Source organism: Raphanus sativus, chromosome 6 (assembly GCF_000801105.2).
Source record: "Raphanus sativus cultivar WK10039 chromosome 6, ASM80110v3, whole genome shotgun sequence".
NCBI lineage: Eukaryota > Viridiplantae > Streptophyta > Magnoliopsida > Brassicales > Brassicaceae > Raphanus > Raphanus sativus.
Genome location: NC_079516.1, coordinates 10349105 through 10364781, shown reverse-complemented (window position 1 = coordinate 10364781; position 15677 = coordinate 10349105). Strand labels below are relative to the sequence as shown.

The 15677-nt window shown below is 28.7% G+C and overlaps 1 protein-coding gene and 1 long non-coding RNA gene across 3 annotated transcripts; one reads left to right on the top strand and one right to left on the bottom strand.

Annotated features, from left to right (window-relative positions):
- Window positions 1-1746: 1746 nt before the first annotated feature.
- Window positions 1747-3624, top strand: LOC108810789 (MATH domain and coiled-coil domain-containing protein At2g42470-like). Its single transcript, XM_056988173.1, has 4 exons — window positions 1747-2361; window positions 2449-2615; window positions 2715-2923; window positions 3013-3624. Exons 1-4 carry the CDS (start codon window positions 2225-2227, stop codon window positions 3550-3552), a joined length of 1053 nt encoding a protein of 350 aa, XP_056844153.1. The 5' UTR covers window positions 1747-2224; the 3' UTR covers window positions 3553-3624.
- A 9494-nt stretch (window positions 3625-13118) lies between these two features.
- On the bottom strand, window positions 13119-15192 carry LOC108809272 (uncharacterized). Of its 2 annotated transcripts, XR_008935415.1 has the most exons (6): window positions 14956-15192; window positions 14717-14850; window positions 14272-14350; window positions 14089-14138; window positions 13509-13651; window positions 13119-13385 (listed from the first exon to the last, which is right to left on the bottom strand). It is a non-coding gene; the product is annotated as an uncharacterized LOC108809272 (long non-coding RNA). The 2 variants fall into 2 exon arrangements; XR_008935414.1 differs by lacking the exon at window positions 14272-14350.
- Between the last annotated feature and the right edge of the window lie 485 nt (window positions 15193-15677).

The following is a 15677-nucleotide window of genomic DNA, read 5'->3' as shown; positions in this document are numbered from 1 at the left end:
AACTAAAATTATTCGCATCTATATATGTGATTAGGTTTTTTCATATTTTGTCGTTTCTCATAGTTTGACACCAAACATAATATGAAATGAGTTGTTATGCATGCTTTTTCACATCTTTATGTTCAAAAAAAAAATGTTTTTCCTCTCTTTTTGGAGTATCACATGTTGAAGAAATAACTAGATATCCTAATTTTCACTTTAAACTGATGTTGATTTTTTATTAAATATATAATTGTCATGATGTCGTACACTAATTATTTCCACAATTATAGTTAGGCGTGTGTACATATTGTTGTAGGTAAGTTAATGTGAATATTATATTTATGTGTGATTATGTTTATCGACATATAAAATTGATTATGATGTTATAGGTCATGCTACTAAGGAATTTAAATATAAGAGAAAAACTTTGCAATCAAATGTTGTAGGTCATGCTACTAAAAAAAAATCAAGAGAAGAACTTTACAATGGCAATGTTACTAATAACTCGACTTAGGTAAACATGATTATTGAAGAAGAAATCCTAAGCGGAAGTTATCAAGAAAAACAGATTTTTATTCCTCGAATACGTCTCATACCAACATACGCAAGATATCCTTTCAAACTGAAATGATGTCAGTTTCTTATACAAGTCTGCTATGCAATGACTATCAACTAATGTGAAAAGAGATTTTCATTCTTTTCATGTGTTCTTAAAACTAAAAGATTAAATAAAATATTTTAGTTTTATAGCTATGACTATTCAGTTTTCGTTATAGTTTCTTTTTGCCCCCACCACTTTTTAGTGATGAACCATGTACATATAGTCAAGAACCGCTAGTGTTCCAAAAAAAAAAAAGTCAAGAACCGCTTATAGTTTTTCAATTTTTTTTTATAATCACACATTTATCAGATCATTTGTTTCTAAGATTAACTAACTCTTTAACACCTATATATGATCTATACCTCATGTATAACATGAAGAAATAATGACCATGATCGGTGCGTACTCGAGCTTATTCACATAATGTCCACCTAGTTTTTTTTCTTTTTTTGTAACTTGAGTCCACCTAGTTTCTTAAATCATTGCTATACGATTTTACATTCGCTGCATGAAACCATATCTAATCATATGGGTCAATAGACCAAAGTATATATACAAACTGTTTTACCTAATTCGTAGGATCTAGAGAAGGAATATTTACATAATTATCACAAACTAAGATGTAAAGAACATATATGTCGTATATATCCCGTAATACATTCGAATCTTTTAATCTACTTAACCTTTGGGATTTGATAATCTTTAATCTAGGTTCATTAGACTCATCGTCACATTATAATTATCGACATATTCAACATATGCATCGTAAGATATTATATTTCTTATAAAAATTGATCTTATTTTAATTTCTCTTATCATTCTAAAACATTGTGATTTGGTAAATAAACCAAGAAATATACATTTGGTAAATATATTTGCTGCTGAATAGTCTGATCGCCCGTGGATATTAAGATGACACGTAATCTGGAAAGTTGTTAAGATGTTTAATTCTGTTTTTCTGTTTTATTATTTTAAATTTAAATTATATTTTATTTTTAAACTATATTTGAAGTTGTTAAGATTTTTAAATATTGAGTAAATATTTAAGATGTTTAATTTTTACAAATTTATTTGTCAGTTGACTTGTGGTTTTATAGTATATAAATGATTCTTGCAGTTCTCCCAGGTAACCTAGACCCACATTTTTTATCTTATACGTTTTCCTATAGGTGAGTACTTTCTTTACGATCTTCTGCTTTGTGGTCTGGTTAAATCCTCTTTTGTTATTTTTATCTAATTATTCTAACTTCAATTTATGTATATCTTCTTTGTCGTGAGTTTTGATCGTCTTGTAGACTTAGGTCAAATAGTATATGTTGATTTGGTACTCTTTTTTTTTGTCTAATGATTTGGTATATATTGCTTTTTGATTTTTCGTTGACTACTAGTCATTTCAAAATTTTGCTTTTCTTGCATTGAGTGGAACTGGCATTGTCTGGTCAGTGTTCGCTAAAATCACTCTGAGAAACATAGTAGCTATAAAAAACTGTGAAATGGCATGGATGTTAACTGTGAGGATGAATTTCAAAAGTGGAAACATATTAGTTGAGTGATTATGACTAGAGAATATTGGTTTTGGAAAATTAGTAGTTTGGTAATGTGTTTTTCATAGGCAGACTAGTGAGTTTTAATTCAAGTAACATGTTTTGTGGGAAAGCATTTTTTGTAGAAAAAATGGAGGATCAAAAGCAGACAAGTTTCACGTTTGAGATAGATAACTTCTCGGAGAAGGAAGGGTTGATACGTTCACCAAATTTCTTTAGTGGAGGCTGCGAATGGTAAATGCAAATATAATATACTTTAAATTCTGATCTCACCTCTAGATTCAATAATCTTTAGTTAATCTATTTCCTTTCTTTTCTCAGGTTTGTTGATCTTTATCCCAAAGGATACGGTATTGAAGATCACTTGTCTACGTTCCTCTGTGTTGCAAACCCTGAATCATTGCTACTTGGATGGAAAAGAAGAGCTATTCTTTCATTAGTGCTATCAAACGAATCCGGCAAAAGACTGTACGGAACATTTAGAAATGGTAATTTACTTATCAGAAGTAAACTGTATATATATATATATATATGATTGATGGAGAAGAAAACGTAACTCAACCTTCACCTTTTCTTTTTTGGTATAGGACCACCGTGCAAGACTTTCTGCGCTCAGTTTCCAGCATGGGGTTGGGCAAATGCCATACCTCTTGAAAAGCTTCACGAAAATGGGTTTATGGAGAAGAATAAACTGATAGTCCAACTCAAAGTACAAGTACTTGAAGTTGTTGATGAAGCAGAAGTTACTGGTAAGGAGACATTAGATGTCAACGGTTTCCAAGTTCTTTATTGTGAGGTATGATTGACTAGACACGGATGCTTCTTGTTGCTTTTTTTTTTTAATTTATTTTTGATTAACTAGAAGAAGGTTAATCTGCTTGACAGGTTGGTCAAGTGACTAATATTTTCGCAAAGCATCCGGACATTGCCTTGAATTTCATACCAAAGAGCCAATTGGTGAAAACAACATACATGCATCTCCTCATGGGTCTCATCGAGAAACTGAACAAGCCTCCACGTAGCTTCACCAAGAACGAATTAAGCGACACTCGCATGGAATTGACAGATCTAACAAAAGCAGGGTTCAAGCTAGACTGGTTGAAGGAAAAGCTTGATGAGATTTCCTTGGAGTTGAAGAAATCAAATGATGATGGTTCCGTGAGTTCTTATAGTTCTCGAGCCCAACAAATGGAGGAAAAGCTCCAAGAACTCGAGAAACAAGTCAAGAATCTCAACCTTGAACTGGACACAGAAAAGGTCAAGTCTGCCGCTGAAGTTTTGTTGTTGGAACAGACGGTGTCGGATCTCAGAGATGAGCTGAGCATGATAAAACCAAGATCAACTCCTAAAGACGTACTTGAGGGAGTTGTTCTCTCTTGGGAAGTATTGGATTACCCGGATCTCAGTAATGAAGAAGTAGAATAAGTAATGACATTTTGTTACTGTTTTCCTGTTTTCTTTTATAAATTCTAAATTTCTTAGTTATGTTCTTCTATATTTGCATTAATTGGAACTACATACATAATAATAATGATTAAGGTTATGTTCGTTTTTGTATTTGGATAAAACATTTAAATGCAGAATTTGAATATACATGTTTGCTTTGGTAGCTGAGTATTTTCATCTACGAATAATATTTAGACGAGGGCTGAGCAAATAAACTGAATCTCAAAATCCAAACCGTACCCAAACCGGTGAAAAAGAGTCTAAACCGATCAAAATCCAACATGAATATTGAATGAATCTTTTTCTACGGCATGTTGGGTTATGGGTTTTACCCGCATCCAAATGAATATCCGAGCACATCCAAAAAATTTATAATAGCAAAAAAGAACTCATACCAAATCTGATTTCAATATCTAATATGTATCCATAATACAATAAAATATTATTGAATACTTAAAACAACTATCTATTAATAAATAATTAACTCAAATAATTAGCTAAATATATATTTTGGTATTGGTCAATATTGATGTCTTTATTTTTTTCAAAATTGCATTTGAAATTCTGAATATGATTACTTTTTAAGTTTAAACAATGTTCTTTTATTTTAAATTATTTAAAGAATATTTTTACGGTTATAGAGTTGTTAGATGTTAATTTTAATTTAATTACGCTTCATTATGTATAATTTTCGTTCTACAAGGATTTGGTATGTCATGATATGTCTATGTTGTCACATATAATTCAAGGATGAGTTTTAATATGGTGATATCAATCAAGTTATCCTAAATAGTGATTTTTACTCAGATTTAAAAACCTGCTAATCCAAAAATGTTTAAATGGTTAAAAAAATACAAAAAAAAAATACATATCGAAAAAATTTAGAACACACAATAATAAATATTCAAAAATTAGATCTACTTTTAAAGGGATGGAAGATGAGAACCATGTCATAAAAAAACTTGAAAAAAACAAGATATATTAATAAGAAATACATGAGACAAAAATGGGAAATTGATATAAAGTTTGGTGTTTTCAAGTTCAAAGATATTAGAGAGTGGCTGGAGAATTTTAGTTTGGAAAATATGTTTTATGCAATAAGAGGTTACTAAATGAAAAAAAATCAGACATGGAGACTTACCATAATGCTCATATATGTAATGAAATATGAGACATGAGAGAAGACTACGTTAGAAGACTTCCTGGAAATCTTTTAGCGCATTATATTTTATAAAGACTTCCGAGAAGACTTTCTAGAAATATTATGAACTCTGATCCATATCTGAAAAATCTGTATATCCAAATCCAGATATGAAAAAATGTATATTTAATAACGTCCAAATTGTTTAAAAACATAAAAAATGAATGGAATATTAGATAGATATACATTTATAGAACACACAAAAATACATATCTAATTGGAATATGAGAACCATCTAATTAAAAAATTACAAAAAAGATTTAGGGGGTGTATTCAACCGAGAGTTTCAGGTGATTTGTATTAAAATGACAAATCCACTGTTATTCAAACATGAATTTTAAAAACTCATTTAAAATCCACTGTTATTGAACTTGACATTTCGTAAAGTACTCTGAAATCCAGTGTTATTGAAAATATTTTAAGGGGGATGTATTCAATTTAGCATTTGATGTGATTTGATTTTTAATGGAGTTTTAGATGATTTTAATAAGTTGCAGAGATTTAGGTGTTTTTTGTTAAACTACTCTAGAATATTACCTAAAACAATGGGATTTGAGTTTTATTTTTTTTAACTAAGAAACTCCACCCAAACACCCTAAAATCACCTCAAACTTTAAAATCCCACAACTTAAAATATTTTCAATAACAGTGGATTTCAGAATACTTTACGAAATGTCAAGTTCAATAACAGTGGATTTTAAATGAGTTTTAAAACTCATGTTTGAATAACAGTGGATTTGTCATTTTAATACAAATCACCTGAAACTCTCGGTTGAATACACCCCCCTAAGTTGTGAGATTTTAAAGTTTTGAGGTGATTTTAGGGTGTTTGGGTGGAGTTTCTTAGTTAAAAAAAATTAAAACTCAAATCCCATTGTTTAGGTGATATTCTAGAGTAGTTTAACAAAACCCACCTAAATTTCTGCAACTTATTAAAATCATCTAAAACACAATTAAAAATCAAATCACATCAAATGTTAAATTGAATACATCCCCCTTATTGAGAAAGTAATGAGAGAAAAAATAAAAAAATTAATATAAAGGTTTGGTGTTTTTCAAGTTCAAAGAGATTAGAGAGGGGATTGAGAGTTTTAGTTTGGAAAAAAGGTAAGAACTTTATGCAACATGAAGTTGCCAAATGAAGAAAAATCAGACATAAAAACTTACCAAAATGCTCAGATATGTTATGAAAGAGAAGATTTGGGAAAGACTTCGTCAGAAAACTTTATGGAAGTCTTCTAGCGCATTATATTTTAGAAGACTTCCAAAAAAACTTCCCAGCAGTCTTCCAAAATCTGATCCACATCTGAAAAACCTACATATCCAAATTCAGATATGAAAAATCTGCATATCTAAATTCAGATATGAAAAACATGCATATCCAAAAACGTTCACATGGCTTAAAAACAGAGTAAATGAGTGAAAGATTATATAGATCTACCTTTATAGAACCCACAAAATACATATTTAAGTGAGAGAGACATGAGACAAAAAATGAAAAATTCATATAAATTTTGGTGTTTTCATATTCAAAGATATTAGAGAGGGGTTGGAGAGTTTTAGTTTGGAAAAAAGGTAAGGGCATGTGCATTGAAAGTTTGTGAGACAAACTCTCACACATCCCAACAAACAAATATAGTATAATAATAGATTCCCCATGAACTCGGCTCACAAAAGTCCTTCCGCATGAACTCACCTCTTCACTGTTTCGTGGGCCCCACGCAACGTGGCGGCCCACGATTGGCCTAATCATTTTTTTAAAAAAAAATAAAACAGAAAAAAAAAATTGTGAACCCCTCCCATGGGGTTCACTGATGCAGATGCCCTAAGAGCTTTATGCAATCGGAGATTACCAAATGAAGAAAAACCAGCATTAAAAACTTACCAAAATGCTCAGATCTCTTATGAAAGAAGAGACAGTGAGAAGAATCTGTCAGATATGGAAGTCTTCTAGCGTATTATATTTTAGAAGACTTCCCAAAAATCTTCCAAACTCTGATGCAGATCTGAAAAACATGCATATCCACATTTAGATCTGAAAAACCTGTATTTCCAAAAAATGTTCAAAGGACTAAAAAACAGAAAATGAGTGAAATATTATATATATATATATATATATATATATATATATATATATATATATATATCTACTTTTATAGAACACACAAAAAACACTTATCTAAAATTTATATATCGACTTTAGAGGAGTGGAAGATGAGAACCATGTGACTAAAACCTGCAAACACAAGATAAATTAGTGAGAAATATATGAGACAAAAATATGAAACTGATATTAAACAATGGTGTATCTTTAGCTGACATACTACTCGACATATAGCTAGCTCTGCAAAGAAAGATAGACAGAATGGTCTATTTCATTGATTTATGTCTCTGTTAGCCTAATAGATGTACAACAACAATATTATCTAACACAAATTTAGATTTCAGAATCACTATTATGTAATAGACAAAAGTTTAAATTCTAATAAAAATGTTTAATGTAGCACAGAGTTTTGATTACAAGGTTAATAAGGATCTCACTCCATGACGTGAGCAGATTATTATCTAGTGTATCTATACTATTAAAGCAGAATTTTTCATAGGATTCTGCCCCTGTCTTTACAAGTTAATTACAGCCAAATACCACTGTCATTTAAAAAAAATCGACTACATTAAATACTCCAATCAGAAAGCTGCGATTTTTCAATCTTATCATCAATACTATTAAAGTTGAAGTATGACCAGTTGATACATGTGTAGTCCAATAAATATAAAAAAAAATTAAACAAACTATACAACCATAACTACCTTTTTATTAATCGATATCTATTTAATAATTTCCAGTCCACTATTTTCGGCACCACTTCTTTCTACTACAGTTATATATATATATAACAATTATTCATCGAGTTTATACCAAATTGTGATTGGTAATCAATGTTACTTTATTATAATAAAATTTTAATTAAAAATATACTACGCTGTATAAACAGATATCACAGTGATATTATCATGTATTCGGTTACATTTGCTTTTTGTCACTATTCTACCCAAATTAATTTCTTTAGTTTTTACAATTTTTTTCATTTGACTTATAAAATATCAAAAATAGTTTAAATATTTAAATTATTTTTGTAACAAGTTAAGATTATGAAATCTAACAAATAATATAAAGACTGAAAAATTCATAAATATTTACATGTGTAATGTGAATAATAAATTAAATTTTAAATCCAAACTAAACCAAAGTAAAACATTATTAATAAATTGATGATAACAAAACTGAAAAACTTAACTTATTTATTAAAAAATTATACAAACCATATTTTAGAAACATAATTAAAAACTAAAATAAAAAAATAAAATTAAAAGTTATCTATTAGTTCAATCAATGGTTCAACCGGTAATCGGTTTTTGGATTTTAGCGAGTTTTTGCAGGTTTAACGGGCAACAGAAGAAGACCAATAGGCGGGTATATATACAATTTATATATATGTATATGATCTCTTTGAATACTATTATAGGTTTTTGCGGGTCGGGTATTATACAATGTTTTATCATCTAATTCCAAGTTTGAGGATGAGATAAAGCCAGAGTTTCCATGTTTTTTTAGTAAGAAAACTGAAAAACCTAACTTATTTATTAAAAATTATACAAACCATATTTTAGAAACATAATTAAAAACTAAAATAAAAAAAGTAAAATTAAAAGTTATCTATTAGTTCAACCAATGGTTCAACCGGTAATCAGTTTTCGGGTTTTAGCGAGTTTTTGCGGGTTTTATTAGGTTTTTAAATATTAGTTTTTTTCACAAAACTCAAACCGTATTTATCTTAAGTCACCGTATTTATCTTAGGTCACCAAATTTATCGGTTCAACCACGGGTCCAGATCGGTTTTTAAAACACTGGGTATGAGACTTTGATTTTTGGGTAGATTCCGAATCGGTTTTTTTTTGATACAAATATTTTTGACTAATTACGTTAAGTAACTACTAAGAAATATAATATGTTGTAAATTTTATGAATAAAGTTTAAAAACAATTTCTGAAATGTATATGACACAAGTGTATAATTATGAAACTTGACATATTTAATATAGTCACCAAAATTATATTAAATTAAATTAATATTAACTACAAATATAATTAAAAAAACAAATATAAAACTTAAATTTCTCAAAAAATTAAAACAAAAATAAGGATATTTTTTGTTTTATATTTGTATTTTTAGTCAAATTTATGTTTTTATATAGTATTTTTTAAAATGAATAATAAAAAGTTTTAATTAATCTATTCTATTAATTCTGCAGCATGACCTATTGATAAAGGTTGTGTCCACATTTTTATTTTTTAGAAAACTGATTTTTTTACAACTGCATGTATCAATACTATTAAAACACGAACATGACCTATTGATATATGTGTAGTCTAACTATTTTAATACAATTATTAAAACATCTTATTAATCATTTAAAAGAAATATAATACAAAAACCACAAATATAAAATTTAAATTTCTAAAAAAAATATAAAACAGAAAATAAACCCGCCCTTTTAAGGGCGGGTCAAAATCTAGTCTATAATATTAAAACTCATCAACAAATAAGCAAATGCTTTTCAAACTGAAGCACTTATTGTTAAGTCCGTGTGAATTGTTAAGCCCATGAGAATTCATCTTCATATTTTAGCCCTACTACTTGATAACTCATCAAATCATCTCATTTTTTGTCTGAACAATCTAAACTATTAAAACTGAAGTACAAATAAATCTTAACCCTGAGTTTTACTTAATAATTACAATCATATGCCACTGTTCTTAAATACAGTAGTTTTATACTTTCCTTAACCCATTTATTTTCTACTGAAACATACGCTAATTGTTTACAAAAAAAAAAAGAAACATACGCTAATACCTTTCCTTTCTGTTACACCATAAATTCGTGGGATTGGTTTCGAATAATATAATATTGTTTCGGGCATATTACACCTACATGGTGCAAATCATAATCACTATCGTTTTTTTTTCTTTTTTCTCGAAATCCATGAGCTATTATTTTTTTCGGGTAAAAGAAATGTTAAAAATGTTTTCCAATAAACATTATTAAAAAATGTTTTCAATATATATAAGAAAAAATACAATAAAAATTAATTTCATATACTAACTTAAATTATGGTTTTTATATTTCACATTAAATTTAAGAATATAATATATATGATTATTTATAAGATGATACATATAAAATACTACTAATTATATGATTATTTATATGATGGATCAATACAATTAATTATATGATGACATATATATGATACATAATAGTACTAGGGCGGGGCGTTCAGGTATTTCCGATTTGTTTTGGATCTGTTTGGATTTCGGGTTTCCGAAGTCAAAAACTTCAGTCTCATTCATATATTTCTAAATTTCAGTTCCAATTATGACTAGAGCTGGGCGTTCAAGTATCCATTCGGGTTCATTTCAGATCTATTTGGGTTTTGGGTTTCCAGGGTCAAAGATTTCAGTCTCATTCAGATATTTCTAAATTTCAGTTCAAATTATATTCAGATCTTTGCGGGTTCAGTTTGGATTCAGATAACTCATTTAAATTATTTTTTAAAATTTATTATATATTTTGAATTTCTTAAAATCTATAATAAAATAATATATTGTATATAAATCTTAATAACATATGTCATAATACCTAAACTTGATATATAAATTGGTTTAGTTTAAATTTTGGATCAAAAATTAATAATTATTTAAATATTTTTGGTGTTTTGAGTGTACTTCCACTATGTTAGATATTTATATTTAACTATTTTTTATATATTTTCAAGTATTTAAACCAAATTAAAAGTATCATATATATTCTGGATGTTTTTATATACATTAAAACTAAATATAATTAATATATATAAGTATATAAATCCTTTTTGGATACATTTTGATATCTAAAATACTTCGGTTCGAATTGGTTATAGTTTCGGTTGTCTAAATATCAAAATTTTGAATAATTTAGATATTTAATCAGTCTTGATTCAAGTTTGGTATTACTCTTTCGTATCGTGATTGGTTCGGTTCTTCAGATTTGATTTTTTTTATCCAGCTTTAATATTGACATGAAAAAATAAATAAAAATATATTTTTGAAATATACACCCGCACGGGTGTGCGGGTCAAAATCTAGTATACCTGAAATGAAAACACTAACAAAGATGAATATGATGATGAATTTATTAACAGATATTTATTTTGAATATATCATTCATACCAAAATCCATAAGAAAGTTTTAAAATTTAAAATAACTTTTTTTTCAACTCATCCCCTATTTTACAAATATTTACTTTTAATATATTATCCCTATGTCAAATGGAATATATTCCGAATTGGTTATACCAAAATCCATAAGAAAGTTTTAAAATTTAAAATAACTTTTTTTCAACTCATCCCCTATTTTTCGAACTATATTTTTATACCAAGATATGAGAAACTATAATACTAAAATTTATATACTGTTTTAATTGAAAAGAGAAAGATACTCCTAGATTTTGGCAAGTATTCATAATATTCCCTATTTGATTTGATGTAAGCTACGATTTACCCACAATCACGTTTTTAATAAATGTAAAATATAGTTTGAAACCGGAAAAGACACTCCTAGATTTTTGGAATTATTCCTAATATTACCTATTTGATTATATCGAATTTAAAGTTGTAAGGTATGATTTACCTACAATCACGTTCAAATTAATGTAAAACCAATATAAGGAAAATGATGATACACTAAGGGGGGTGTATTGGACTAGAGGTTTTAGAAGATTTTGGGGTGTTTTAGTTTTAGTGGGATTTAGGTGAGTTTTGAAGTTAATTGAGTGATTTTGATGATTTTTAAAAACAAATAAAAATCTATAGGCATTTTAATAAGATACTTTTAAAGAGTTGTTTAAAGTGATTTGAGATTTGCTGTTATGTTAGAAGATTCTCATTCTGGTTTTGGGGGAAACCCGAGGTTTATAGTTAACCTAGGCAGACAACTTGCATCAGACAAAAATGGTGAGTGCTCATGAGAGCTGGTACTTGTAAGGCTTCTGTTTTATGACTCTGCTTCAAATTTACGTTGCACACATAGGGGTAAGCTACGTGTAGATGGAGGCAACGGGGACAGCGTGTAAACGAGTCATATTTGACGAGTTGAATGTAAAATGTTTCAGAGCAATAACGAACCCTGGTTTTGCTTGGAGGTTGTTTCATTGAGGTATATGACTTCATATACCTGAACTCAACAGCTTTTCTTTGTCAATCAAGTGACAGTTTCCCTTTGATAATCAGTGCATCAATCTGCAAAGAGTTGAATCGCTTCGAAGAGGATTTTCATCCCAAAAGTCAAGATATGACAGAAGAACAAGGACAGACATCAGATCACCGTCCCACATCAAGAGAGAAACTTTGTGTTTCCAGAAGAACCAGACAATAGCCTCAGGAACAATCCTTTTCCCACTTCAAGTTTTTTTGCTTTCAGTTGAATATTGAGACTATTGCTCTCATCAAAACACTCCTCGACATGTTGGTAGAGAGAAGAAGTGCAATGAATGATAGCTGAACAAAGAAGCATTGGATATGCTCTACGAGATTCAATTGTTAAGTCGTGCTGTTAAGAGGAAACACAAAATGGTCGAACTACTGAGAGAGAGTTAAACGATATCTTTTCTTAAGAATTTTTTTCCAATTCTCTTCAAATACCATCCGTAGACATGTTATTCTTTATGAGCTGTTTTTAGACTAAAAATGATAGTAAAGTCTCCTCAAATCCTTTTCACAAATCAATCTTTCTAAATTTTGTTTAGCTTTGAATAACAGTGGATTTGATGTAACTTATACAAATTGTTAATTGAATAACAGATGATTGTAAGTGACATTAAATAATTCTGCACAAACTATATATTCAATAACACATGATTTGGATTTCTTTTTTAAAATCATTACTTGAATAACAGTGGATTTTAACAAAATCCTACAATCTCCTAAAACCATAAGTTCAATACACCCCCCTAAGGCTACACTCACGGTAGAAAAAAATCGAGTCATAATTAATTATCATTGCGTGTACAATACTCACAAAATTATTTAACGGTATAATTGGTAACTGAATTTACTACTATTAATGAATACTATTAACTATTAGATCTCGCCAAGATATTGAGTACTCTCCAAGTTTTCAAAAAACCTAAACACTCCACCGAAGCCTCTTCCTATTATAAATAAAAACGTCTCTTACTAAACAAACTCATATCGTCAAACAAACAAATGGCTTCTAAAATGCAAATCAAACCATTCTCATCAGCTAAAGAAGCAAAAAACCCCATCATCGAGTTGAAGCCTAAGCACACCACTAAGATGGTTCATGTTAAGGTTCTACATTCTTGGAAACCATAAAAGACATCTTTATTGATTCACATCGTCTTCTACTGATGGCAGATACATTAGATAAAAGACAAATTTTCTGAAAAAACTTATCTTTTATATTAAAGATGTTTTCCTTCATAGAAGAATGAAGTTCATAGTCTTTGATTGATTCACATAGTCTTCAAACTCTTTGAAGATTTTACCTTCAGCTCTGAAATGGAAAAAAAAATTATATTTTCACTCTGTTTTCAAAACATACACTAAATATTACGTATTAATGTAATACAAGGTTTTTTAAAAAAAGGAGAGATAGTCTGGGCGTGATGTTTTTTACCTGTAACCTAAATACAAATGAAATGTCACAAGGCCTAAGATGTTCCTGCAAAGTTAGCATCACCGTAAATGTCTCTGTCCGAACAGAACAGGAACCCTTCGTTTGCAACTCCCATCTCTCTCTGCTTCTATCTTTCCAAAACACTATAAATAGTTTTACTCCATTAGTTCTAGATATACCAGATTTGGTCGGACTCAGAAAATAAAATTTTAAAAGCTAATTTAAATTGTCAATACTGTATTGATTCATGTTGAGTCTAACTGGTGACCACTTTAAAAATGATAAGAACTATAGGAAAAAAAATCTAAGGGAAAAATAAGGAATTAATTAGAAGGAAAAAATGTAGAGAAGGAATATAACAAATGTCATAGTGAATGGTAACCAAAACAAGGAACAAAACTTCAAACAATAAATAATTTGATAATTAGCTCTAGAGAATAATAATAGACGTAAATGATAGAACTTGACAGTTTTTTTTGTCTTTCCACTATATTAAAGTACATATTTCTAGTTGTTAACTTAAAATATCTCATATTATACAGCTGATTTTATTGCAGAAAGAATTATATAACATAGTTACCTTGCGTTCACGACGTCCTGTATTTTGATTCCTTGGAGTTGATATGATAGCTATAACATAAACACATGATACAAGTTTTATTATAAACCATCACTGATCAGTGCGTATGTTTTTTTCTTTTACGCATAATAAATAATCTTAAAATAAAAGTTCACAAAAAAAAATCTGAAAAGTATAGTTTACCTCTTTCTCTTTTTTCTAGATGGTTAGGGTTATATGAAAAGAAGCTTGATGAACAAATATTATATAGAAGAAGATAAACCTACGTGCATTGAGAAGTTGAATTAAAATGTCAGTTTTCTATAAATTATTTGATACATTAACATATTAATATATTTTTACCAAATTTTTAAAGTTTTCCCTTTAGTTCCTTATCTAATTTGGCATGGAATATATTTCTACTATAATTCCTCGTGAAAGAAGGAATATGGAGGAATAACTGGTTCCTACAAGTAATAAAATTTCTTTGTGACTGGTAAAAAAAAACCAGGAATTGAAAAGAACGTAGTATTCCCTGCTATTCCTTTCCTCAATTGTTGTTACCAGTTGCACCTTATCTTTGGATGGAATATTAGGATGAAGAACAAAGATTAAACAGAAAGTTATGGATACAAAACAAGGCCCTTACTTCTTTTCTCTTTGTTGTTCTTGAACAACTCTGACCCTATCAAAAGTTATTTCCTTCATAGATTCTTCTGTTGTTTAAAATAGCTCTTCGAACATATTGGACAAATCGATCATCAGAATCAACTGATAAGTCATCTGATAATAGGACATGAAAAAAGATCTATTTGGTCAAAATCAGTCAAGAGGTTTAAGAGTAGGATAAAGCTACAGATTAAGAAAAATTTAAAGATTTTCATGTACCTGAACAGATCGATACATATGCTTCTCTCTGTTTGAAGAAGATGAATCGGTTGATGACTTCTCATAGAGTAAATGATAGTATACCGAAAGATTTCGAGATTCTGATTTTGTTGTTATTCATAAAGAGTCGTAAACCTTAGATTTTCACTATCGACCAAAAATTTCTTCATCTCATCCTTTGTCGGTAAAGATACCATTCTATCTTTGTTTTCTTTTCCTTTTCTGTTTTTTTTTCTAGTCTAGAGAACGTAAATGTAATGAAATAAAGAATCAATGTTTTGTTGGGCTTTAAACAAGAACATTAGATTTGCAAGGGGTCCATTAACTTCATATTTTTTCAAAAATAATTTTTTAGGTATATAGGTTTTGAATTAATTATTGCAATAGTAAAATGAAATAATCAAAACTATTAAATATTGAAATTTATATTACATAAAAATAAATACAATTAAAAACGTAAACATACATTTTAAATATGGTTTTGCATTATATTGCCAGCCATTATTATTTTAAACTATATTGCAGGTCATATTTAATTTAAATTATTTTTCATTCTTAAAATAAATATTTTTGCAAATACGTTTTTTTAATTGCTTGCTGAATTTTGCAACAACAAAATAATTTTTTTCATTTTCTAAGTAACATTTTGTATAGATATTGATCATCCAAACTTATAAAAAAACTACTAAACAAAATTATAAAAACACATGATTCAAACTTTA

Bases quoted from the DNA above. Each gene is read 5' to 3' on its own strand.
- LOC108810789 (XM_056988173.1), top strand. From the start codon at position 2,225: ATGTTTTGTGGGAAAGCATTTTTTGTAGAAAAAATGGAGGATCAAAAG. The intron at 2,616-2,714 runs GTAATTTACTTA...TTTTTGGTATAG, and splicing joins GTACGGAACATTTAGAAATG to GACCACCGTGCAAGACTTTC. The intron at 2,924-3,012 runs GTATGATTGACT...TCTGCTTGACAG, and splicing joins TCCAAGTTCTTTATTGTGAG to GTTGGTCAAGTGACTAATAT.